Source organism: Sycon ciliatum, chromosome 11, assembly GCF_964019385.1.
Source record: "Sycon ciliatum chromosome 11, ocSycCili1.1, whole genome shotgun sequence".
NCBI classification, from domain to species: Eukaryota; Metazoa; Porifera; class Calcarea; order Leucosolenida; family Sycettidae; genus Sycon; species Sycon ciliatum.
This window is the reverse complement of record NC_088653.1, coordinates 28463830-28488634: the sequence shown is the minus strand read 5'-3', so window position 1 is coordinate 28488634 and position 24805 is coordinate 28463830. Positions and strand designations below refer to the sequence as shown.

At 49.6% G+C, this 24805-nt stretch overlaps 1 protein-coding gene across 1 annotated transcript in view; it reads left to right on the top strand.

Moving 5' to 3' along the window:
- Positions 1 to 21524, top strand: part of LOC135827274 (uncharacterized) — a 23508-nt gene extending 1984 nt beyond the window's left edge. The window contains exons 2-10 of the mRNA XM_065339805.1: positions 1178 to 1321; positions 3488 to 3672; positions 4766 to 4894; positions 5385 to 5526; positions 9011 to 9340; positions 10603 to 11067; positions 12420 to 17153; positions 17430 to 17605; positions 20358 to 21524. Coding sequence (XP_065195877.1) covers positions 1178 to 1321; positions 3488 to 3672; positions 4766 to 4894; positions 5385 to 5526; positions 9011 to 9340; positions 10603 to 11067; positions 12420 to 17153; positions 17430 to 17605; positions 20358 to 20516 — 6464 coding nt within the window. The 3' untranslated portion in view covers positions 20517 to 21524. The remainder of the gene's footprint in view (positions 1 to 1177; positions 1322 to 3487; positions 3673 to 4765; positions 4895 to 5384; positions 5527 to 9010; positions 9341 to 10602; positions 11068 to 12419; positions 17154 to 17429; positions 17606 to 20357) is intronic.
- Positions 21525 to 24805: the final 3281 nt, after the last annotated feature.

Here is a 24805-nt window from a genome sequence, read left to right as displayed (position 1 = left end):
GCTGCATAGCTCGCTGAGCATCCCATTGCTTTGTAAGTTGCTAATCCCTTCCCACTTTGTGTACGTGCTCTTCATTTTCTTTTTTCTCTTCTTCCGTGGTTGCTCTCACCCTCTCCTCAATTCAATTGGCTGTCTTGACATGCCACGAGGTGCAGAAATAAATAAATAAATATAGGGGTGAAGCGAAGGTCTCAATTTGCCAAACAAACCTTCTTCATGAAAACGAACGAAGGTGTCGAAGGATTCTTTTACCAGTTCACAGTTCCTCTTGAAGCACACTCTGTGCATGTGCCCTACAAAGTACATGACTTTGCACATGTTTGCTGTGCAGTCACCACAATTGGCACGCCCATAGCTTTTGCACTGCGCAGTTTGCACCCTAAACTGCCCAAGACTACTTCTGCACACCTTGGCCGTGAATATGGTGACTGGCCACGCTCAAGCCCAGTGCGTGACCTACTATGGACTTGCAGTGACACCTACCGGGCGCCAAGTGGACACAAAACTAGTCGACTGTACAAACTACAGTACAGTACCTCCTGTATACAAGGAAGATCAGTGCATGTGTATTCAGAAATCGTGTGTTAACCTTCTTTTGAAGTGAAAACGAAGGTTTTTTCAAATGAAAACGAAGGTTCTTCGAACCTTTGACACCTTCGTTTCACCCCTAAATAAATAAATAAGTAAATAATTGTGGGTCGCAGCACGGCAGGAAAACATCCTTCTGTTTTCCAAGCCGGACTTGAAAATGGTATCCTCTGTGTCTCAATCATAGTCTTACCATTCCACTGTGCCTGCATGCCTACTTAAGGTGGGATGTCATAGTTTAAGTTTTGTCTGATCCGTACCTACAACATCCCTGAAAATTAAACGAACGCGTGTGTTCATACCGCGGCCGTGACCTTGTTGATGTGGAACAATGACATCTGAAAAGTCACTCCGGGTCCGTGTGCGTGTGTGTGTGTGTGAGAGAGAGAGAGTGTGTGTGTGAGTGTGTGTGTGTGTGTGTGTGTGTGTGTGTGTGTGTGTGTGTGTGTGTGTGTGTGTGTATGTGCACATGTGTGTGTGTGTGTGTGTGTGTGTGTGTGTGTGTGTGCGTGTGCACACGTGTGTGTTTGTCTGCATGCTCATATTCGTGCGTGTGTACATACGTGAATTTGTTTGCACATGCCTCCAGGCGGCAGCGTAGCAGACTTTCTCTTCTCGGCCGACGATAAGCCCTATCCCCTGGACGAAGGGAAAGCACTGAGCTTTCTGGAGCAAGTCCTACAAGGAATCAAGTATATGCATACGCAGAGAATTCTCCACTGTGATATCAAAGGTTTGTACTTGCAGTGGTCACACACATGCACACGCACACACATGCACACATGCACACGCAAGCACGCGCGCACACACACACACACACACACACACACCTTCCTTCCTTCCTTCTTCCACTGCCATGACTGGCTATGTGGCCCCATACGGGGCAGACCAGGAGACGTGTTGTACGCCGGGCGGGGAACGCCAGACTCAGCGCGCGCGGGCCGCGCGAACAGCACACACACACACACCTGGTCCTGGTCCTGGTCCTGGTAAACACTGCCATTACGGTCACGTGTCCCCTCGCGGGGCCGACAACATGGAAAACGACGCGCGTCGGCAGAAAGTCGGCAGTCTGCCGAGAGATCAGGGACCATGTTCAATCAAACACACACACACACATACACACACACACACACACACACACCATCTACACGCACGCACTCACGCATGTACACACTCACGCCCGCACAAACACACGCACTCACGCACCCCCCCCCCCCCCCCCCACACACACAATGTACACTAAGACTGAACGAACATAACGTTTGAGTATTTTAACGTTATTGGTGTTAACGAGCGAACATTCTTTCACATTCGCCTCACGAGTGCATGCTCGAGCACGACCTGGTATAAGCAAAAAATAGTGTAATTTTCGAATGCGTCTTTCATGACGCTTTCGAAAGTTGCCGGCACAATGGAAGTTATGATCCAAACTCCTTCCATACGTAGTGCATGTAGCAATTTGCCTGAGTAAAGTCCGTCCTTAAGTTAAAGGCATATAGTACAGTGACTGGCTACTGAGTCCAACGCACACACACACACACACACACACACACACACACAGTGTGTTGGCAAACACAGCCAGACTGTCGGCTTCGCATGAGTAGGAGCGTAGAGAAATAGACAGGCTTCAGACTTTCCCGTTTGCATCTTTCTCCGCATACCAATGAAGTTCAGGACCATCGAAAGCAGTTTTTTGATTGCTCCAGTAATACCATAGTCTCCAGTAATACCATAGTCTCCAGTAATACCATAGTCTCCAGTAATACCATAGTCTCCAGTAATACCATAGTCTCCAGTAATACCATAGTCTCCGGTAATACCATAGTCTCCGGTAATACCATAGTCTCCAGTAATACCATAGTCTCCGGTAATACCATAGTCTCCAGTAATACCATAGTCTCCGGTAATACCATAGTCTCCAGTAATACCATAGTCTCCAGTAATACCATAGTCTCCGGTAATACCATAGTCTCCAGTAATACCATAGTCTCCAGTAATACCATAGTCTCCAGTAATACCATAGTCTCCGGTAATACCATAGTCTCCAGTAATACCATAGTCTCCAGTAATACCATAGTCTCCAGTAATACCATAGTCTCCAGTGATACCATAGTATCCGGTAATACCATAGTATCCGGTAATACCATAGTCTCCAGTAATACCATAGTCTCCAGTGATACCATAGTATCCGGTAATACCATAGTATCCGGTAATACCATAGTCTCCGGTAATACCATAGTCGTTCATACTGTTGTCTACCGTATTTCACCGAATATTAGTCTTACACCTCTTTAAAGCTAATTTCATGGCCAACAAAGGGAGTGTGACTTACAATCGAGCATGATTACTACTGAAGTGTATCTACTGAAGCGATATGACATAGACCTGGAAATAGGAGTGCGTCTTACAATCGAGGAAATACGGTATAGCAGGAAATTTTCGGCCGGAAATATTTTCGGACAAAGCCGAATTTCGACCTTTCGTACGGATTATATTTTGGTACAGTGCTGCATGCTAAATACACGTGTTTGCAAGCAGAACGCATGTATAGTGTACATAATTTCACATGAACAAATTTTAGCAAGGAATTAATTTTAGTACAAAAGAGGCCGTGTACGAAATCGTACGAAAATAAATTCCGTCCGAAAATTTCCTGCTTTACAGTACGGTAGCTAGTTATGAACGGTGTTCTTGTATGTCTATGCTGTTATCACCGCCAGGGGGTACGAATGGCAGCTCTGATCTAACTTGCTCCATCATTGCTGAAAATAGCGCAGTATACTACCATGGACATGATCGGGAAACATCCCTACATAGTCATTGACATGGATATCGCAGAAATATTGATGATAACTTTGTACGCGCTCGTGTGTGTGTGTGTGTGTGTGTGTTTCAGGAAGCAATATTCTCCTGGCAGATGAAGAGCGTCGCTTTGCGAAGATTGCGGATTTCGGTACGGCTATCGATTTACGTGGGGACGGCACGGATGGCTATGAGACGTCTGTGCACTCCAGTGCTGGCGGCGGAGGAGGTCTTGGCTTCAGGTCCGTCGTGGGCTCCCAGCCATGGATGTCACCAGAGGTAGGTGTCAGGTTTGCTTAGAATGAAATGTGACTAGAAAGAGTGATTGATTTTTATTGATTGATAACTTGATCTTTATAGCTCATTGCATTCATACATGAGTTTGCTTAATCATGGGCATAGGAACCGGTCCGGCAGGCCCGGCGGTCGCCGGACCAATAATTTTCGAATTTTTTCTTCTTTTTTTAAACATTTCAACCTTGTTGATGGCTTGTCTACTCTTGTACAGGTACCATGTTTTACATCGACAATGCGGTGTATCATCAGCATGCATATTCTTATTTCTCATATTATTCTGTAGCATTGAATGGCCTTTTAGGCCCAATTTTTAAAAAAAATCCCGGGGGAGGACCCCCCGACCCCCCTCTCACAATTTCGCCGCACCAATATTGAACTGCTTCCTACACCCCTGTTGATGTGCATTTTATTTTGCCCGTACAAAACACTATACTAGAGAGGTAATTAGAAAGGGTGTACTGCATACTGGGGACAGAGTAGGGAGGGGGGGGGGATACCAACAGCGAGAAAAAAATCAGAGAGCGAGAGTAGGTGGGAGTGAAGGAGAGAAAGAGAGAGAGAGAGAGAGAGAGAGAGAGAGAGACAGAGAGAGAGAGAGAGAGAGAGAGAGAGAGAGAGACAGAGAGACAGAGAGACAGAGAGACAGAGAGAGAGAGAGAGAGAGAGAGAGAGAGAGAGAGAGAGAGAGAGAGAGAGAGAGAGAGAGAGAGAGAGAGAGAGAGAGAGAGAGAGAGAGAGAGAGAGAGAGAGAGAGAGAGAGAGAGAGAGAGAGAGAGAGAGAGAGAGAGAGAGAGAGAGAGAGAGAGAGAGAGAGAGAGAGAGAGAGAGAGAGAGAGAGAGAGAGAGAGAGAGACACACACACACACACACACGCACACACACACACACACACACACACACACACACACACAGAGTGAGAGAGAGAGAGAGAGAGAGTGAAAATGGGAGAAAAGCATGTGTGTATATAGTCCTGGAAGCCTAGCTGCTCATAAGAGCATAGCCAGCGGCTGAATGTGATGGTGGTGTTGGGTGTTCAGGCTACGTTTTTGGTTTGTTTTTGTATCGCCTCTTTCAGGTGGCTAGATCAGCTGCTGGTGCTGACTCCTACCCGCGCGATATCTGGGCTTGCGGTTGCTTTCTCTACGAGATGTTGAATGCCAAAGCACCGTGGTCGTGTGCGAATGTCGGCTCTCTCATCTTCATGGTAGGCCGGTGTACGTGTGTGTGTGTGTGTGTGCGTGTGCATACGTGCGTACGTGTGTGCGTACGTGAGTGCGTGAATGCCTGTGTGTGTGTGTGTGTATCTGTGTTGCCACACCTGCCGACATGTCAGTAGCCTGCCGATATTGTAGGCATGTCCCGACTTGCCGACCATTGACCATCTCACGTGTACTCCACCATTGAATGGTGTTCTTTTGTGCATCCTTCTTCCTAGAAGCAAATACTGTTTTTTACCATGGAGTCGTTTGCATGGTTTTTATAAATCAAGTAACTCGTATTCGGCATAATTTGCATTGATAATTATTATAATACATAGCAGGGAGAGTCTTGTGCGTGCATGGATGCGTGTGTTCTTGTGTGTGTTCTTGTGCGCGCGTGTGTGTGTGTGTGTGTGTGTGTGTGTGTGTGTGTGTGTGTGTGTGTGTGTGTGTGTGTGTGTGTGTGTGTGTGTGTGTGTGTTCTTGTATGCTAAGATTGGTAAATGCAACTCGCGTGACAAGGTGCCCAAGTTGCCTAGCAACGTGTCGTCATTCACACAAAAGCTGTACGATGCCATGACAACTATCGATGTAGCTGATCGTGCCACGGCTACAGAGTTGGTGGAGATGTTCGAAGGCAAGTTTTCTATGCAGCTGGCATCGTTTCTATGGCAACCGTGCAATGACTGTGTTGCAAAAGAATGGAAGACAGGCGTGCTGGGTTCGAATACCGCTCGCGAGGGTCATTCTTTTGCAACATTGCCAGACCGGCAATGGCTCAAACCCACGACCCATCGACCCCCCCCCCCCCCCCCCCGCGAGTAGGTACGGCCTGGGCCTGGGGACACAGCCTGTTGGGGCGGGGGAGCAGTGTAGCAAGAAGGACCCACGGGTGTGTGTGATCCCCGGTAGCCTAATCGGTAGGGCACTGTCCCGGAAAGACAGGGTGCTGGGTTCGAATCCACGCGTGGATCCTTCTTTTGCAACACATGTTCCCAGCATTTCTATAGCAACAACAAAATATCACCCCTTTTTGGCACGTTCTGGTTGGTGCGAGGCCGAGACGTTGTGGTCGGCTGAGCTCCAGGGCCTTGTCACCACATGCTCTCCTTCTTCTTCTTCTTCTTCTTCTTCTTCTTCTTCTTCTTCTTCTTCTTCTTCTTCTTCTTCTTCTTCTCGCCGGTTGTGGAATTGGAATGTGCCGAAACGGCCGTATGGGACACGCCTGCTTCACGTCCGCCCAGAGCCGGACTGGGCTTCGTGACACCAAAAGCACGCGTGGTAAAACCAAGGAAACAAATCCTCAATACAATCAGAGAAGGCGACTGCCAGGAGCAGCTACGGCACCTAAAGGGCCTACAAATGCAAGGGGCCTGGACCAAATGGGCAGACACAATGTTCGAGGACATGACATGGCGGAAACTCTTATACGAGGGCTATGGAAGGACGATATCGTTCCAAATGAACGCGATACTTAATACTCTGCCTTCGCCTGACAATCTGAGACGATGGGGCAACTCTGTTGTGGACCAGAATTGCCCTCTTTGTCAGCGGACATCAACACTGAGGCACATTCTCACCGCCTGCCCTTCCTCACTCCATCAAGGAAGGTACACGTGGCGCCATGACAACGTCCTGAAACAGATCAGTAAATTCATGACAGAAGTAGTATCAGCAAAGCAAAAGTCGTCAAATACCGAGCAAACTCCCACTAATGGTACATACATTACCTTCTGTAAACCGGGTCAAAACATCCCCCATGGCGAGTTACCTCAGCGGAAAGGTCTGAGCGATGGTTTTTTGTCAGGATCACATGATTGGCAGCTTCTTTCAGATCTGGACGAGAGGCTAGTATTCCCACACTTTATTGCACCTACCACGTGTCGTCCAGACATAGTTCTCTTCTCGAAGAAATTGAGAAGGGTTCTTTGGCTGGAACTCACGGTGTGTAGCGAAGACCGCATCATCCAGTCCAGGGAGAAGAAGCTGTCACGGTATCGCCACCTCAAACAGGAGTGTATGAAGAATGGCTGGGAAGTCGAGGCCCTCACAGCGGAGGTGGGAGCTAGAGGAGCCATTTCCAGCAGCCTGGACGGTTTGGCACGGGCATTGGGCGGTTGTAAAGAAAAACAGCGCCAATTAAGAAGGAACTGCAGTAACGCAGCACTAAATTCCAGCTACGTTATCTGGCTGAGGCGACGTGAGAAGGCTTGGCGCGACTGGCCACTGTTTTAAAAGTCCCCGAGAGGCAGTTTGTTGGCACTTGGTTGGCGGACAGCCACCCAGCGAGGATAGTTGGGTACCCTTCAAATCTTGGTTTTAACTCGCCACACCGGCTTCTAAAGGGCCGGGGGTGGGTGTTCGCCAACCAAGTCGAGCTTTCATTCGTTTTTTTTTTTCGTTTTTCTAGTCTACTTGCTTGTGCTGCGCCGCGCTGGAGCGAGTCTATCAGTAGATGCTTTCGCCGCTTAGAGCTACTATTGCACAAAGCCACAACACTGCGCGCTGCCATTCGCTGTATGCTTTCGCTGCACCAAGCTGCTGTTAAGCTGCACGACGCCACAACACAAATTCACTACAACAGTCTCGTCCACAACTTCACTACAACAGTCTCGTCCATATTGCACTACGCTGAGCACTGGCCTGCTCCCGCTCTGAAGAGCTTTTTAGCCTTCACCGCTTTTTGCTCAACCCCAGGCATTGGCCCACAGTGGCATCCGCTTCCTTTTTCTTTTTCTTTTCTCCTTTTACTTTCTCCGTCACTGCCTAAAAAACAGTCGAGACGGTTTTTTACCCACCAGTTTTTATTGGTGCGAATTACTTTCCTTCAGTTGTGGCTTCTGTAAAAAAATGAAAATGTTCCCAGCGTTTCTATAGCAGCAAACATTAGAGAGGTTAAGATGCACGTTATTTCTGACGTGAAGGGGCGTCGGAAGGTATTTTACAGTGGTACGGTCAGCCATCTGAAGTACAATTTACTCGTGTATACCCCCTCCCCTGCCAGGCACTTTATACATCCAGCTCGAAAAATTGAAAGGCCAACTACTCATGGAGGATTTTGGTGCTTTCTGTGCGGAACATCGCTTTCCAAAGTAAAAAGGCCATGAACATGAGGTGATATGCTCACCCAGTGCCGTACATGTAGTACCGGATCTGAGGTTGATCTGAGGTTGATCTGAGGTTGATCTGAGGTTGATCTGAGGTTGATCTGAGGTTGATCTCGTCACCAAAAACAGAACTCTTGGCCTTTCGGAATCGCATTCTGAGCTTATAAGTCCCTAATCTCTTTGGTGCTCACATCCACGCTGTGATGCAGCTGATCGTTTGAAGTCGTCAGGACTTTCTTCTCTGCTTCCAATAGGTCTATCCGCACCTTCAAATCATCATTCTCAACTGTGGAGAGCAGCAGCCTTTCCTGCTGAGCACTTTCATGACTACTGCAGTGCTCATGAACTTTCTGCTGCTCTGACGTATCCTCAGCTGTCCCTGTTTCCAGTCCTGGTGACAGTCAGTATTCTTCTCAGACTTAGAATAGCTGTAGAAGAATTGCAGTAGAAAAGGAGAAGGACAAAATGTTACGAGTTATGACTAACTATCCACCAATGTAACCGGATCTTATACAGTCAGCGAATGCAGCTACAGTCACCTTTGCGTATAGCGACACGCGGCGGTGCATCAGAAAAGTGTCCTTGTACCTGAAGTCTCATTATATGTATACACGTAGAATGGAATGCTCTGGGCATGGAAATTCTGTGGTTATTCGCGAGTTGTCGTTATATCGGCAGTCGTTATTAGCGAAGTAGACTGTAGTAGAAAAAAGAGAAGGACAAAATGTTACGAGTTATGACTTACTATCCACCAATGTAACCGCATCTTATACAGTCAGCGAGGGCAGTTAGTCGTAACTCGTAACATTTTGTCCTTCTACTTTTTTACCATAATTAAATTGGCTCACCATCCGAGTTCAATAGTAGAAGAATTTATAGTGTTGATTGGGGAGGCCCTACAGACGTTGCCGTTTTGTTACAGGGATCCGCTTCCAGGGCCCCAGCCTCATGGATAGAAATCTCATTTCTATTTCTTGTGCAATGCTCTTTTCCTCCATACGTCGAAATTTTTAGATTATCGTCAGAAGAACGGAGCTGGCCCGAGGTCTCTCTCGTCGGTGGGACGTGATTTGCTAACGGAGATGAGTTGTCAAGACGACGCGGCGGTGGAGAATCCCGGCAAGAGCATCGCCGACGACGACGGCACGTTGCCATCGTCACGAGGCGACACACTGACACCCGACCTCGCCATGGCCGTTGCCACTGACAACGATGCAGGCGATGCCGACGTAACCATGGTAAACATGGCTGCCGACGAGAAGGCCATGGTGCTGGCATCAGCAGCGGCAAGACGGGGGTATGCGAACAGCTCACAGAACGCCACCACAAGTTCAACTTCATCAGGTATGGCGTTTTCTACTGTTAACCGATATTTTTTATTTTTTATTTATTATTTATTTTTTAGATTTTAGATTACATCCATACCTGCTCCCAGTCCCGTGCCACCTCCACACTTATACAATGGCACGTATTCATCTAAAATGGCGGACGCCCACGCTGCATACATGGTATGGGCGCACGTGAGCCACGCTGGGGGGACACTTGTTCGATTCCGCATTCAAATGCATACAAATGCGTGGAAAAGAAGTTTCTCTAATCGCTGGAACTTGTGAGTTTCTTTCGATATAGACTACTGGTCTTCAAGGTATACAATAGTAGTGACCCAACGAAGTGGAATTTGCGGAATACAACGTTCGAGAAGGCTCAACAAGTCAAGAGTAAATTGCGAATTTACTATGTACGCAAATGAGAAAACCTACTTGTTTCCCCGCAGCGCTAGTCACGTGCGCCTTCAGTGAATACGTACCATTGATTAGACTCGGGTGAAGAGCCATTCTCTTTGGTCCTCTTTTCTTCTTATAAATTAGACAATTGAATAGATATTTACATTTATTTTGCAAAGAAAAGAACCAAGGAACTACAAGTTACGCTACAATGTCCACCAACACCAGCAGTTACTTGACAATCCGCTCATGCGACAACGTTGCACCACACTGACACTGACACTCACCTGTCCTTTTCTTTGCTATTAATTTTCCTTGGCTCTCCATCTGAGTCCATATTTACGTTTGGAAGACTATTTTTGACAAGTAGACAATGAATAGACAACTGGACATGACGAACTCAAGACGAAGCTAGTGATGCTTATATCAGGTCCACTCTGATTTAGCCGCCCACACTAGTAGCAAGTATTACCTTCACTGGGGGTAGGGGTAAATGCAGTTGGATCCCGGAACGGATACCCTGATGCCGTCAATCTTTTTTCTGCACCTTGTCCTCACCCACCTACTGACGTGTGGTGAGCCCATAAGTGGGATCATTTTCAAGTCCACCCAGAGTTTTGGGGATTTCAGGGGGTGTCGGCCATTGAGCAGTTCAATAGCCAAAAGAATCATCTTTCCAAGATTCCTTTTGAGTCTCTCTCCCCTCTCCCGGGGAGACCCACGTGACCAGTTTTGGCAGTGACCAACAAGTACAAGTGTGTGTGTGTGTGTGTATGTGCGTGTGTGCATGTGCGTGCGTGCATGTGCGTGCGTGCGCGTATGTGCATGTGTGTGCGTGTATGTGCATGTGTGTGTGTGTCTACATATGATTGGTGTATACAGGTATTGACGTGTCTTACGATGACCACCCAGTGACTATAAACCCAGACGATGCTGACGCTGCAGATCTCCCCATGGGGTATACTAGAGCATCAGGTAACCATGACGACAGCCAATCACCGGCAACCGTTACTGGGCATGACGCCGACATGGACATTACGGTACACGAGGAGGAGCCTCACACCGCGCCTTCCATGTGGCATTACAATCACCATGCCGACCGATCAGCGGTGCAGCCACGACCGCGCTCAGCAGCGTTCGCCGCGGCACAAGGAGAGGACGATGTTGTCATGGTGACTACTCAGCAGTATGACCCGAGCAATCCCAGCGTTCAACAGCAGCACCAACCGTCATCGTCATCGTCACCATCATCGTCAGGACTGACAGCGCCGTCCAGTGCGCATGGCTGCGGCGGTGGTGGTGGTGGCGGTGATGGTGGGAGCAGTCTGGGTTCGAGCTGGGAATTCGGTATGTACTGTATGTAGTCATACAGAGATCGCCCAGCTGTGTGTGTGTGTGTGTGTGTGTGTGTGTGTGTGTGTGTGCGTGTGCGTGTGCGTGTGCGTGTGTGCGTGTGCGTGTGTGTGTGTGTACGTGCCAGTCGTGTGCTACAGAGATAGCCCAGCTGTGTGTGTGCCAGTCGTGTGCTACAGAGATCGCCCAGCTATGTGTGTGTGTGTGTGTGCCAGTCGTGTGCTAGAACTGTGTAAAAGTGTATTTGTATTCTATATTTTGAATTTGTTTTTAAAGGCTTGGGAGAACTTCACATTTCAGAGGATCAGTCGGGGAAGCGAACTGCCTGGAAAGAGAACAATGCCAGACCCACCAGGACTCGAATCCGGAACCTTGCTTGTCATGAGCAATGCTCTAACCACTGAGCTATGGGACCAGGCTGAACCTAGACTGTAGAAGGGGCTGACAAGTGTTTCAATCCCAAGGCAGCTCACAACACGTGCCACACATAGTGATGGCACTCGGCTCTTTCCCCTCCCCGCGGGGCCCAACCACAGTCAGTTTCTGGAACGTACTACCAGAGGTGAAAGAAAGTGATTACCTTTTTTTTCTAACGGTTATAAGTCGACCATTTAATGACCTAAAAATCGACCAAAAAAGGTGAAGTCGACCTGCAAGCGGGATATAACTGCCCTTGAACGGGTATACTGAGGTCCCAAGTCTGGAGGTCGACTTATAACCGGGATCGACTTTCCACCGGTAAAATACGGTATTTGTTCTGCACATGTGTGTGTGTGTGTGTGTGTGTGTGTGTGTGTGTGTGTGTGTATGTGTGTGTGTGTGTGCGTGTGCGTGCGCGTGTGCGTGCGCGCGTGCGTGCCCATGTATGTCTGCACTGGCTATTGGTAACCACCCAGGAAAATGAAAGAATATGAAAGAAAACTCAGGAGGAGTCTGATGAAGGGAGGAAAGACATGTGTGACCATAATAGTCAGGAATCAAACCCGCAACCTCTCGATTGGAAATCGCTGCACATACCACTGCACCATATGGGACACGCAGTGCATGCCGGAGTATGTGGTGTGATGTGTGCGCGGAAAAAAAATGAAAAAGACCAAAAAGTAGGGATTCACGGGCCAGAAAAGCCACTTCATAGCTGTGTGGTGTAGACCAGCCTGAATAGTGGCGGTCAATTCTTCAGCCTTGCAAGCTGTTGAATGGTGCAATCCCAGCACAAGTTGCTATGGCTTCTGCTGTAGCATTGCTATCATCGCCTCCGGGCGTCAAATGGTTATATGGTGTGGGTCTGTGTCTGTGTGTCTGTGTGTGTGTCTGTATGTGTGTCTGTGTGTGTGTGTACATTACAGTGGAATCAACCAGCCCGTCGTGCCTACCATCCTCACTCTCAAAAGTAGCTGCTGCAACAGCGACAAGAGCAAGCCCCGCGGCAACGACAGGTCCCAGCGATGGCCACCATGGTAACACGAACACCAATGACGTCACCACCACTGCCGAGAGCACTGGTCGTCGTAGTAACGCGTCGTCTCAGAGTAGGCAGCCGAGGCACTCCGCAGTTGCCGCCATCTCGCCAGGACAACGCACGGACCATTCCGACACGCTCGCCTCAATCAACTTTCGCTCTGCGCAGCGGCAGGCCAGCGTGGAGCAAGGCGCTCGATTCAAATCTCCCCTACGGCATATGCACACCTGTCCCGATCTGTCCCTCTCATCTGCCTGGCAATCTCGACCACCACTCTCCTCAACGGCAGCAGCAGTGACAGCCACCGCAGCCACGACGGCAGCAGCAACAGCAGCTCAAGGAGGAGGACCTAGCGGCGGAGGTACAGGCGCTGAAGTGCCGGCGTTGCCCAATGAGATCTCACCGTCCAGTTCCAGTCGTCCCATTGCCATAGCAACGCAGAAACAAGCCGCTGCCGATTACTCGTCCATGCGACCTGGTTTTGTACCATCCAACCAGAGCGCTACGAGCTTCACAAATTCATTTCTTTCAGGCAGTGGAGTGTTCCCGTACGATTCCTCCGTCACGCGACCTAGCAATGTTGATCTCCATGACAGCGATCATCAATACTACACGACTATTGGCGCACACTCGGCGTACACAACCCTGCCGACCAATCCACTGTCACCCGTTACCATGGACACCGCTGTACGGCTAGCACCAGCGGTTGCTAGGTTACCGCGATCAGCTGCCGCACCACCACCAACACCACAACTGGTGTCAACGGCAGCAGCAGCAGCAGCAGCTATGCCAGGGACAACTACAACTCGACGTGCTCCTCCTGCACAAGCACCGGCCTCGGCGTTCGTGCATGGCACTCAAACCAATGGCGGTGGTTCAGATCTGCGTGGCACTGCTGTGGCAGCGTATCACCATGGTTATGCGGCTCAGCCTCATGCCAACCATGGCAACGGCTATGGGCGTCCACAATCTGGTATGGATCCTGCTGCTGGTGCCAGTGCGGTGGGCCATAGTGCATACCATGATCAGTACGGTGCACAGCATCATCAGGGATGTCCACCCAGGGACTTCTACCGTGGGTCCGGGAACGGCCACCACCACCACCCAGCGTTACCCAGGGCGGGGAATCCCCCCGGTGCCGGAGACGGTACTGGACATGACATGTACGTGTATAGCCCCAGGGTGGGTGCAGGGGCAGGGGCAGGGGCAGGCCATGGCAGGCTGGATGACAGCAACACGGTGTTGACAGGGCAGCAGAGCCAGCAGCAGCAGCAACATCAGCAGCACCACCACCACCAGCAGCAGCAACATCAGCTGCAGCAGCACCACCACCAGCACCAGCAACAACAGCTGCAGCAGCACCACCACCAGCAACAGCAACAGCAGTGGCAGCAGCAGCAACAACAGCACGCCGGGCAAGGACTGACAGAGATTCATGGTCAGAATGAACCTGGGAGTGCAGCCTTCACATCTGCAGCAGCAGCAGCAGCAGCAGCAGCAGCAGCAGGTCTGAATACAAGAAACTGTGCTGGACCTGTGGATACAGCTGCTGCTGCTGGTGGTGGTGGTGGTCCTCACACTACTACGGCAACACAGTCACAGTCGCCCCCGTCCGTAATGTCCTTTAACACGGCACCGGGCACAACCATCCCAGCAGCAACAACACCAACACGTGGAAGAACGACAGCGTCACAGACCGGCAATGCTGATGGTGACGACGATGACAGTGATGAAGCGCCGTTTGACGCCGGCGCCAGTTTTGAGGTACAGCTGAGTAACCATGACACCCCAAGCAACGAGAATCGCGGTATCATTGATAGCATATTCAATGCCAAGTCAGCAGCCACAGCCACTAGTGCTAGTGCCAATCCAGCACCCGCCGTCGCCACCACACCCAGTGCTGACGTATCCAGGACGACCGTTGCTCCGGGTTACTCCAGTTCTCGTATCCAAGGTGAGCTCTTCCTGGAGGACCTGACTGTATCCTCGTCGTCGACGACAACACCAACTGGCCACCTCCCGTCACCCATGGATATGACAAAGTCGGCGAAGACATCGTCTGCACTAGTATCATCTCAAACCATGACATCATCATCTCAACCTATGACATCATCATCATCTCGGCCTGTGACATCACCGTCTCAGCTTCAGCCACCATTGTCATCAGTGACGAGGAGGACACTTATGTCTGATAGCATTTGTGATGGTGAAGCAGACATGCACACTGGCCACAGCGATGAGGGCCTCAAACAAACACCACCATCCACTACTACAACAGCAGCAGCAGCACCACCACCACCAGCAGCATCGGCAGCAGCAGTAGCAGCAATGCCAGCACCACCGCAACGACAACACCAATATCATACGTCACCTGTTTATTGCGACGACAACACACCACACGGCCATGCACAACACACCAACAACACAGACCGTGTACGTATTGCCGTGGCAAGTAGTGCCGTCGCTTCTGAATGGAGACCACCGGGAACGCAACCACATCAACAGCAACATCACTTCCCGCCCTCCGCCGCTCACAATCAGAATGGGTCTCACCAGTTTTTCCATGGTTACGATGCCATGGCAACCGGCCAGACTGCGGAGCATGTTGCCAGGCAACGTGAAACTACTCCAGGGAGCAGAACACACGATGTGACGGCGATGGATGTCCAATTTGTTGGCGCCAGCCAGTCGCCTCCAGCGCACCCTCACCTTCACCAACAACAGCATCACAACTCACGGCAACAACAGCAGCAGCAGCAGCAGCAGCAGCAACAGCAGCAGCAGCAGCAACAGCAGCAGCAACAGCAGCAGCAGCAGCAACAGCAACAGCAACAGCAGCAGCAACAGCAGCAGCAACAGCAACAGCAGCAGCAGCAGCAACAGCAGCAACAGCAGCAACAGCAGCAGCAACAGCAGCAGCAACAGTATCAACAAAGTGGAGCTGGACACAATGCTGTGGAGGATGTCAGACAGAGACAGCAACATAATGAGCAGTATGGATTCCAGCAGAGGCAACAACAGCAACAACAGCAGCAGCAGTACAACACCTCACCCAGACTAAGTGGACGGCAACAACCGATGCATAGCCCCGATCTCCGGCTTCCGCACCAACCTGGACAGAGTCCTGATCTGTCTCACAGCCGCAGAGAGCAGCTTCAGCAGCAGCAACAGCAGCAGCAGCAACAAAGCTTTCAGCATGAGCCGCAGCGTTACTCCCAACATCCTCCCGGGCATCATTCCCCATTCCCAGGCCAAGATGGAGGGCACAACCAGCAGCAGAGGCAGCAGCAGCAACAGCAAGGACATGACTCCCACCATCACCACCATCAACAGCACGATCAACAACACCAGCCACAACACCAGCAACAGTCAGAGCACCTCTCTGACAATAACCGTCATTATCCACATGGTCGCCATGACGATGACGCTGGACGGCAGTTTCGAAAGACCTGGCATGACCAGCAGCAGCAGCACCCCAATGCGTACTATCATGATTACCAACAACGACCACAACAGCAACCACAACAACAACCAAAACAACAACCACAACAGCAACCGCAACAACAACCACAACACCACCAACAACATCCGCAACAGCAACAGCATGACGTTGATTGGCAGCCTCGGCTGCAGCAACAACAGCACCAGCAAAGCTACCACCATCAGCAGCAGCATCAACAGCAGCAACAGCAGCATCAACAGCAGCAGCAACAACAGCAGCAACAACAGCAACAGCAGAACAGACACAGCAGCGATCGCCAGTACCAGCCACAGCAGCAGCAGAATTTTCCCCAAGGTGGACAGTATCAGCAACAAAACCCACACCAGCAACCGCAACAGCAGCAGCAGCAACAGCAGCAGCAGCAACAGCAACAGGAACACCCGCAGCAGCAGCAGCAGCAGCAGCAGCACCACCACCACCAGCAGAAGAAGGACAGGCACTCTTCAAGGCAATGGGACGAGCAGCAATTTCCAATTGGCGGTGGCAATGATCACTTGGAGCAAAGAACAAGCGGTCAGATCTATCAATACCCTGCAGAAGATCTAGACTATGGCGCACAACAACAACAACATTCCCGTTACAGCAATGACAACCCACCACAACTGCAGCAGCAGCAGCAGCACCATAGCAACAGCCATCACCACGGTCACCACTGGCAGCGCGACTCAAGCCAATCATCCAGCAGTAGCTTAGCGGGAAATCCCCGCGAGTATGATGATTACTCTCCTGACCGAGGTTTCCATGACAATCACCATGGCTTCAACAACGCAGGCCAAGCGCCACAATCACAGTCTCAAGCGGATCAGACGGGTGACGACGATGATGGGCAGAACCGTGCTGTCGGGTTGCCCTGCCGACGATTCACCGAGCCACTGAGGTCGCTGACGGAGGACAACAACCCTGACCTCATACCCAGCCAGGCTGCACGGCAGCTGTCGTCCTCCGGCCTGGTCCATCGTGTCGAGCATGACCCTGCTAGCGGTGGTGCTGGTGCTGCTGATGCTGGAGATTGTCATGGACCGTACGGTGCAGGCCGAGGTGGTCATGGTGATGGTGGTGATGGTGGAGGATTTCTATTTGGAAACTCTGTTGCAGCCACCATAGGTAGTCAAATGTCCAGTAAGTATGCACATGTATTAAGAATAATGATATCCGTTACGTTGTAGGTTCTCTCAGTGCGTACAGAACGGTGCATTCAGTGCACGTGTTGATCGTATGCGTACTCACGGCTGCATGGCCAGCGCCCTGGGCCGCTTGACCTCCGACTGGATTTCCTTCTCCACTACAGTATGATGACTTGTGGTTGCAATACAATGACTTGTGGTTGTAATATAATGACTTGTGGTTGTATTATTATGACTTGTGGTTGTAATATGATGACTTGTGATTGTACAGAGGTATCCGTATACCTGTACCTACGACCCAGACACGGCAGTGGCAATGCAGGTACAGTTGCCACGGGAACAGCGTCGTCATCGTCGTCGTCTTCGCCGTCCTTCAGACTTCTGGTCAACGTCATGGTGGATAACACGTGGAAGGTTTCCAGACTGTTGAGGTTCATCTCCGACAAGGTAAGTCGTTATCACGTCTTGGGTACCGCCGTAAGTAAGATCACCTCTTGGGTACGTAATACCGTAAAGTACCGCCAGAGCGCCCCACCATCTCGTCCTTTCGTGGTCGTACTGTGGAGGTGGTGTCCTGTCTGTAGGTCATACGGCACGAACCTTGTACAGGTCTACTCTCCATATAACGTAATCTCTGGGACCACGCAAGAATGATGTTATATCGAGAGTTTTGTTACGTAGAAAACCGTGTGTAAAATACAAGATGTCCCTCAAAATGAAGGGTATTACAAAGCGGGTTCAACCGTGCAAAGATATACACACTGTACCACCATCGACATCAGATACCATCAATGCCGCAGAATAGCGAGGTTTATGTACAAGTGAGAGTTGTTATATCGAGAGTAGTCCTGTACACACATTACACGTTGTGCAGTCAATCCGTCCTCAGTTTGTCTTCGAGCGGACACGAGCTCCATACAAAAACCTGCTACGTGTGAGCTTAGTACAGTAAGGTTGTCACACCGTACACCACTTCGTTGCACTCTGCCATACAATTTTCCTTTCCCTGGCTGTAAAATCAAGGTGGGGCGCTCTCGCGAGACGGGGCGCTTTCGCGGTAATTTACGGTAATAGTATCACCTCTTGGGTACATACAGTCCTACTCAATGCAATCCAGTCACGTCGTCACTTAAGTACAAACCGCGTGTTTTTTTTGGTTTTTTATATTTTTATGAAAGTGCACATATGCCTACATAGATCATAGAATGGAAGATAAAAACAACAACATCAAGAGAACATGGACTACAAAGGGCGTGTAGGTGCTATTGAGCTGTGCCGGTGAGGTGAAGTGCGCTCCCCCGACCAATGGTCTCGGGATCAAGGCGCACATCACGCACCATGGGGGAAGGGGAGAGAAGAAAGACTGTGTGTGAAAAGTGAGAACCTGAGAGCCAGACAATGATAGAGAGAGAGAGAGAGAGAGAGAGAGAGAGAGAGAGAGAGAGAGAGAGAGAGAGAGAGAGAGGGAGAGGGAGAGGGAGAGGGAGAGGGAGAGGGAGAGGGAGAGGGAGAGGGAGAGGGAGAGGGAGAGGGAGAGGGAGAGGGAGAGGGAGAGAGAGAGGAAGAGATGGGGGGGGGGGGTGAGTGCCAGATTAGTTCAGGAAACTATGGCAATGGACCAACAGCTGCGTTGCTTTCAGTAGGGGGGGGGGGCAATACGGAGAAGTTAGATCGGAGCTGCTGCCAGGCAGAGCAGTGTGCAGGCACTGGATCAGCGAGAAAGGGGCCACAAAAAGCAGCAAAGAAGGAAGGAAGAGAAGAAATAAACATTAACGCAAAACATTCTGCACTGAGGTGATTCGAGAGCTCTAGGGAGCAAGGTCCAGTTCAGTGGGGTGAAGACAAGGTGATCGTTGTGGGACCGGAGAATGGAACATCGTCAAATTTAGCCATGGAATGCTGTCGCCCACAACCAATCCTGGCGCATCAGCGTGTTGTGCAGCCCTAGCCCTGCAAGCACTGGGCTGCGGAATGATGCAAGGCACAAACTTGAGTGACAACGCGACTTGATTTCTTTGAGCAGTACTGTAGAACGGGTAATTTTAGCGACGTAAAAAACCCTAGCGAATTTAGCGATCGACTCATTTTCGATTTTCGGTAAAGTTCCAAGTCGCTAATCCGCTGAGACATTAGTAATGCACTGGTGATCCGTGAGTAACATCGCTGCAAATCGCTAAAATAAAACGTCGCTAACCGGTTGACAATGAGAAAACGCTAAAATTAATAGTCGCTAAAATTACCCGTTCTTCAGTACTGTAATATCTTGCCCTGTCCTAAAATAGAACTCAACGGTCTGTCTATCACATGGTTAGCATTTTACCGTGCGAAAAAAGAAAAAAATCTTCTCAGAGTCGGTTACAGCTAGCAGGGATGCTTTTTTTGGATTTATAAGTGTTGATGCGCCGGATTACGGCACATACCAACCCGTTTGTCTGTGGGTCTCCGGCCATGGACAACGTAGTCAAGGACCTCTCGTCTCAGGGTGTCGCCGCTCTACTCGCAGCAAATAAATTCTCAGTCTCATGAAGCTCCAATCCGAAGACGACTCCTCAAACAAGCGCGAGTGCACTCGTGCTTTTCTTGGAGCGAAAATCATGCAAAACACAACCTTTGCGTGAACATTCGCAGAAATATTCGCTAGCCCAGACGCGAAAATCATTGCGAACGGTTCCTTTGCAAAACCTTTCTAGTAATAATAATAATAATAATAATAATTTTACAAGAAGTCGGAGGCGGATAATACTTTAATAACGAAGGTACGTGTTGGGTCGTAAGTATCCACGCAAACACACATCCAGTCAAAATAAGGCACTTGTCAAAGTATCCCGAACGTTTTCGGTCCCTTCTCATCAAGGATTATACAGGGAATGGCTCAAGTTGAAAAGACTAAAACTTATATAGCGTAAAGATATGAGATAACAACACTGGTGACAAGGTGGAAAATTATCAAGTTCAGCACGACAAGAAGGGACCGAAAACGTTCGGATACTTTGACAAGTGCCTTATTTTGACTGGATGTGTGTTTGCGTGGATACTTACGACCCAACACGTACCTTCGTTATTAAAATAATAATAATAATGATACTATTCCCCCGCTGGTTCCCCCTTTCCTACAGATGCGAAAAACTAGTCTATTTTAGCTATTAAATATAACGCAAACCCTGATTTATGGTATTTATTGCCTTGTGTGCATGTATAGGTTGCTATGGAGACTGGGCTGACATCCGTCAGGCTTCTAGCCATGGCTGACAGTGACGTTACACGTGTAGACGTTGGTCGCCTGCGTTCAGTCGCCAAGTCCGACAACCTGCTGACCGTGTGTCCGTCAAGGGCACTCTGTGTCGCCGTGGAAACGTAACGTATTGTTGCCGTACGCACGCACGCATGCACGCTAACTGACGGAGATGCGACATGTTGAGCATCGGGAGTTTGTTGAGAGCTATAAGTAACACTAGTTTCATTGCTCCGGAGTGACCTGTCCCTCTACCCCAGTGGGCATACCCTGCATTCAGCCGTACTTGTTTTGACAGAGTCTAGTTGGAAATTCTCTTGAACTCAGTATTTGTTTCTGGTGCCATGCGACTACAAGTACCTATGCGGGCAATGTATGATGTGATGTTTCGATTGTTTTCTTGATAAGAATCCATGTCCATTCCCCAGACCAAACGATACGCACCTCATTGCTCTACTTTTCAATATAAAACTCCTCATGGACACACTCCTCATTGTCATGCCCCTCATTGTCATACCCCTCATTGTCATACCCCTCAGTGTCATACCCCTCAGTGTCATACCCCTCAGTGTCATACCCCTCGTTGTCATGCCCCTCATTGTTGTGCTCCTTGTGGGCCTGTTCTTTCAGTGTCACCTTGATTGTCATGCTCGTTATTGTCGCACTCGTTATTGTCACAATCCTCATTGTCATGCTTGCCGTCTTGTCTATCTGGGAGTAGGTATTTTATTACTCCCTGATCGTACTAGTAGGCCACTGACTTGACAAATACGCTTGGTTGCCTTCATCCACTGTACAATGTACAATGTACAAGGCATTTGTATTTCGTATATACTGAGTGTGAGACTCATGGCCGCCGACACCCTGCCCCTAAATTTATTAAATTTTGTTTCCAGAGACACGAGAGCGATGCTGCCTATTGTGAGTACATCACTATGACAACCACTCTATTTTCGAATCATTTCAAATCTCTCCTATTCACCCGGTGCGATTATTATTATTATTTTCTCACCGCACACAACTACTTGAGCCAATCTATGTACCTTGAGCCATGATTTTTTCTTCTTGTTCCTACTACATATAGCCTACATGCGGCAAGCAAGATCAGAAACAGAGGCAGTTTGTTGTGCTCAGCATGCCGAGCGTGTTCTTGTCGCCATGGTGACGGTGTTATGTCGCGTGTATGTGTATGTGTATGTGTGTAGCGACACAGCATGAATGACAGAGGCGACAGGCTGTGTGTAGCTGTGCGTAGCTGTAACTTCAAAGTTACACGCATCTCAACGATCGTCGGAGCGCCGTTGCCAGGCCCGCTCGAAAAAAGGGCTTCAGTAGTGAATGCCGCTGTCTGATGATCGCTGAAATGTGTGAAACTTGAAGTAACCACTGTTAGTTACAACAGCAGACATGTCGACAGTGAACATAGTAAAATAAATAAATATATGAAACACAGCCTTTCTCCTCGGGTATTTGTGTACACTGCTCTGCACAGTACGGAGGATTAGCAAGACGAAATTCGCGTTCGCAAACATTTTTCAGTTCGCAAACTGGATTGCGGGCTTTCGCATTTTCGTTCGGAAAAGTAGTCGGAACACGAATCGCGGATTCGTGTCAGGGCAGTCATAAATTTACCACGCTGTACTGTCTGTACACAATGTACGTCGTGTCAAAGTCATGCATGTGCTAATTCTGTTTGCTAATCCTCATGATGCGAATTCCATCACTGAGTTCGACTTTCCTTGGAGAGCGAACGCGAATTTCGTCTTGCAAATCCTCCGTATTAGTTCATCAGTCACTCTGCTTCAGTCCCTCTGTAATACCCCCAGTCCCTCTAGTACCCCAGTCTGTCTGCTGTACCCCACCCCTTGCAGTACCCCCAGTGACTGTACCTAGCCCTTGGCGGATTATGCTGGCATAATATTTGTCATAATCTTGGGATTTCGTGAAAACATTATGCTCCGGCATAATATACGGATTCCAACGCGTAAGGTCGGCATAATCTTTCGGTTTAGACAAAAATTATGCTTAGGGGCATAAAACAGCTTTGTCAGATAGCCTGCAGATGTTTTTTTTAAATACCCCAGTTACGACTTCTTGTCTGTACCCCCCCCCCCCCCCTAATATATCTATAGGGCCCTTTGTAGCAGTGATGCAATAAAATAATGGTATTTTCTTCGAGCGAATATTGGCTCGAATATTGCTTTGACGAACGAACGAATATTCCATATCAAGTTCTTCTGAAGTGGCTCAGTCACTTCAATCAGACCCAACAGTTATGTTGTGTACAGATAATGTGGATACAGTGGCAAGATCCACTGATGAAAGAGCAATTTTGACCAAAGAACAAGCTTCAAAGTTCTCAGAAGATAATAATGTCTTCCCTGTCATCATCCTCACTGTGACACTACAGAGGAGATCATGGTCGGAGCTGCAGAATACAGCAACGCAGTGCGAATTCTCGAGAATAAGTATATTCGAATGTTACTGCTTGCTTTCGAATACTATTCTTTCTGGTGTCGCCATTGCATCACTGCTTTGTAGTACCCCGGTCCCTCTGTGGTACCCCCCCCCCAAATCCCTCTGCGGTACCCCCAGTGACTGTACCCCCCCCCATCCCTCTGTAGTACCCCGGTCCCTCTGTGCCCACGGTCCCTCTGTAGTACCCCCAGCCCCTCTGCGCTAGGGTCCGGCGGATTCTGCCGGCAGAAAAATTGGCAGAATTCGGTACTTTTTCTGGTAAGTTTCATGCATTTTTGGTATGTGGATAAAAAAAATGGAGCAGTATTCGAGGAATTGCCCGCCATAATGTTTGTATGGTTCTGCCATTTTCACTGCTTTTCAAGCAGAATCTGCCACCTTTTCGAGCAGAATCCGCCGGTCCCTACTCTGCTCCCCCGTCCCTCTGTTGGTCAGCGGTTGCCATACCTCATATTTGCATAGGCGATCCGGGGCTTTGTCATTTCTGAATGAGTGACTTTGGATTTTCTAATCACCTTTCCAATTACGTTATCATGGATTTATCAATAAAGTTCTTAAAAGTTCTACCTCAGTCCCTCTGTAATACCCCCCCCCCCCCCCCGAAGTCGCCGGGAGGGTTGAGGGCTCTTCAAAAGGAATCTAGGAAGATCACTCAATTGGCTATTGAACCACCCAACGCCCGACACCCCCTGAAATCTGGGTGGACTTGGCAACGGTCCCACTTATTTACCCACAATACCTCAGTAAGTAGGTGAGGACAAGGTGCAGAAAAAAGATTGCCGGCATCAAGGTATCCGTCCCGCGACCTAACCGCATTTGCAACCGAATTTGCCAATGGCCCAATGCCCCCAGTGAAGGTAATAATACTTGCCACTAACGTGGGTGGCTAAATCAGAGTGGATCTGATAATTATACGCTTCACTGATACAGTCGCAACCACTATTTCGTACGGTGATACAGTATTGCACACAGAAATCCAGTCACGGTGTCACTCAAGTACGTGCCGAGCGTTGCGCAGCCCTAGACCTGCGAACACTGGGCTGCGAAATTATGCAAGACGCAAGCTTGAGTGACGCGACTGGATTTCATTGAGCAGCACCGTTGTATTATGAACCCTGAAACCGCCCGTTGCCAACAGACCCAACGCTATCTGGCATAAGCAAGAAGCACAGCAGGCAAGTCTGAAAATGCACTCACATGGACACACACCACACACACGCAGGCGCGCGCACCCGTGCACACACACACACACACACCTCAGACCTCAGACCTGCCCATCGCGGAAGCGATGATAGCGAACAGCTATGTTAGACATAGCAACTTGTGCTGGGATCACACACACACACACACACACACACACACACACACACACACACACACACACACACACACACACACACACACACACACACACACACACACACCTTGGACCTTGGACGCGCTGCCATATTCTGGCTATGCAGACCCCATGGGGGGTTGAGCAGGTTCGGAACAGTAGGGGCGATGACGGGATAGGTCCTGTGGTCTACTGAAACGCCGACCGCAATTGCAAACGATACAGAAGGAGCTACGGTCTGTGTTGGTTGCTCTGGCCGAGCCACGGCTGCACTTGTGACGTTTCATGCCTTGGCGCGATAGCGCACAGCGGTTGCAGCGGGCGCAGTGGAAACTGCAGCGTTCGCAGGACATATTGTTTGTAACCGGTGACTCAAGTGTGTCAGAAGATGCCTCTGCTGGTGATGTTGGTGGCGAGCACTTGTGTCGGGCAAATCCACCCTTGCTCCGGAACCATCTGTCGCACTGATCGCAGTGACAGCTTCCTGGCTGTTGGCTTACGGGTAGGGCACGCGTAGCTGTACACTTGTGTCGCTTCCTGTCACTTACACGACTGAAGGAGCGGTGACAAGTTTGGCACACAACCGGTGATGGTCGAGGTC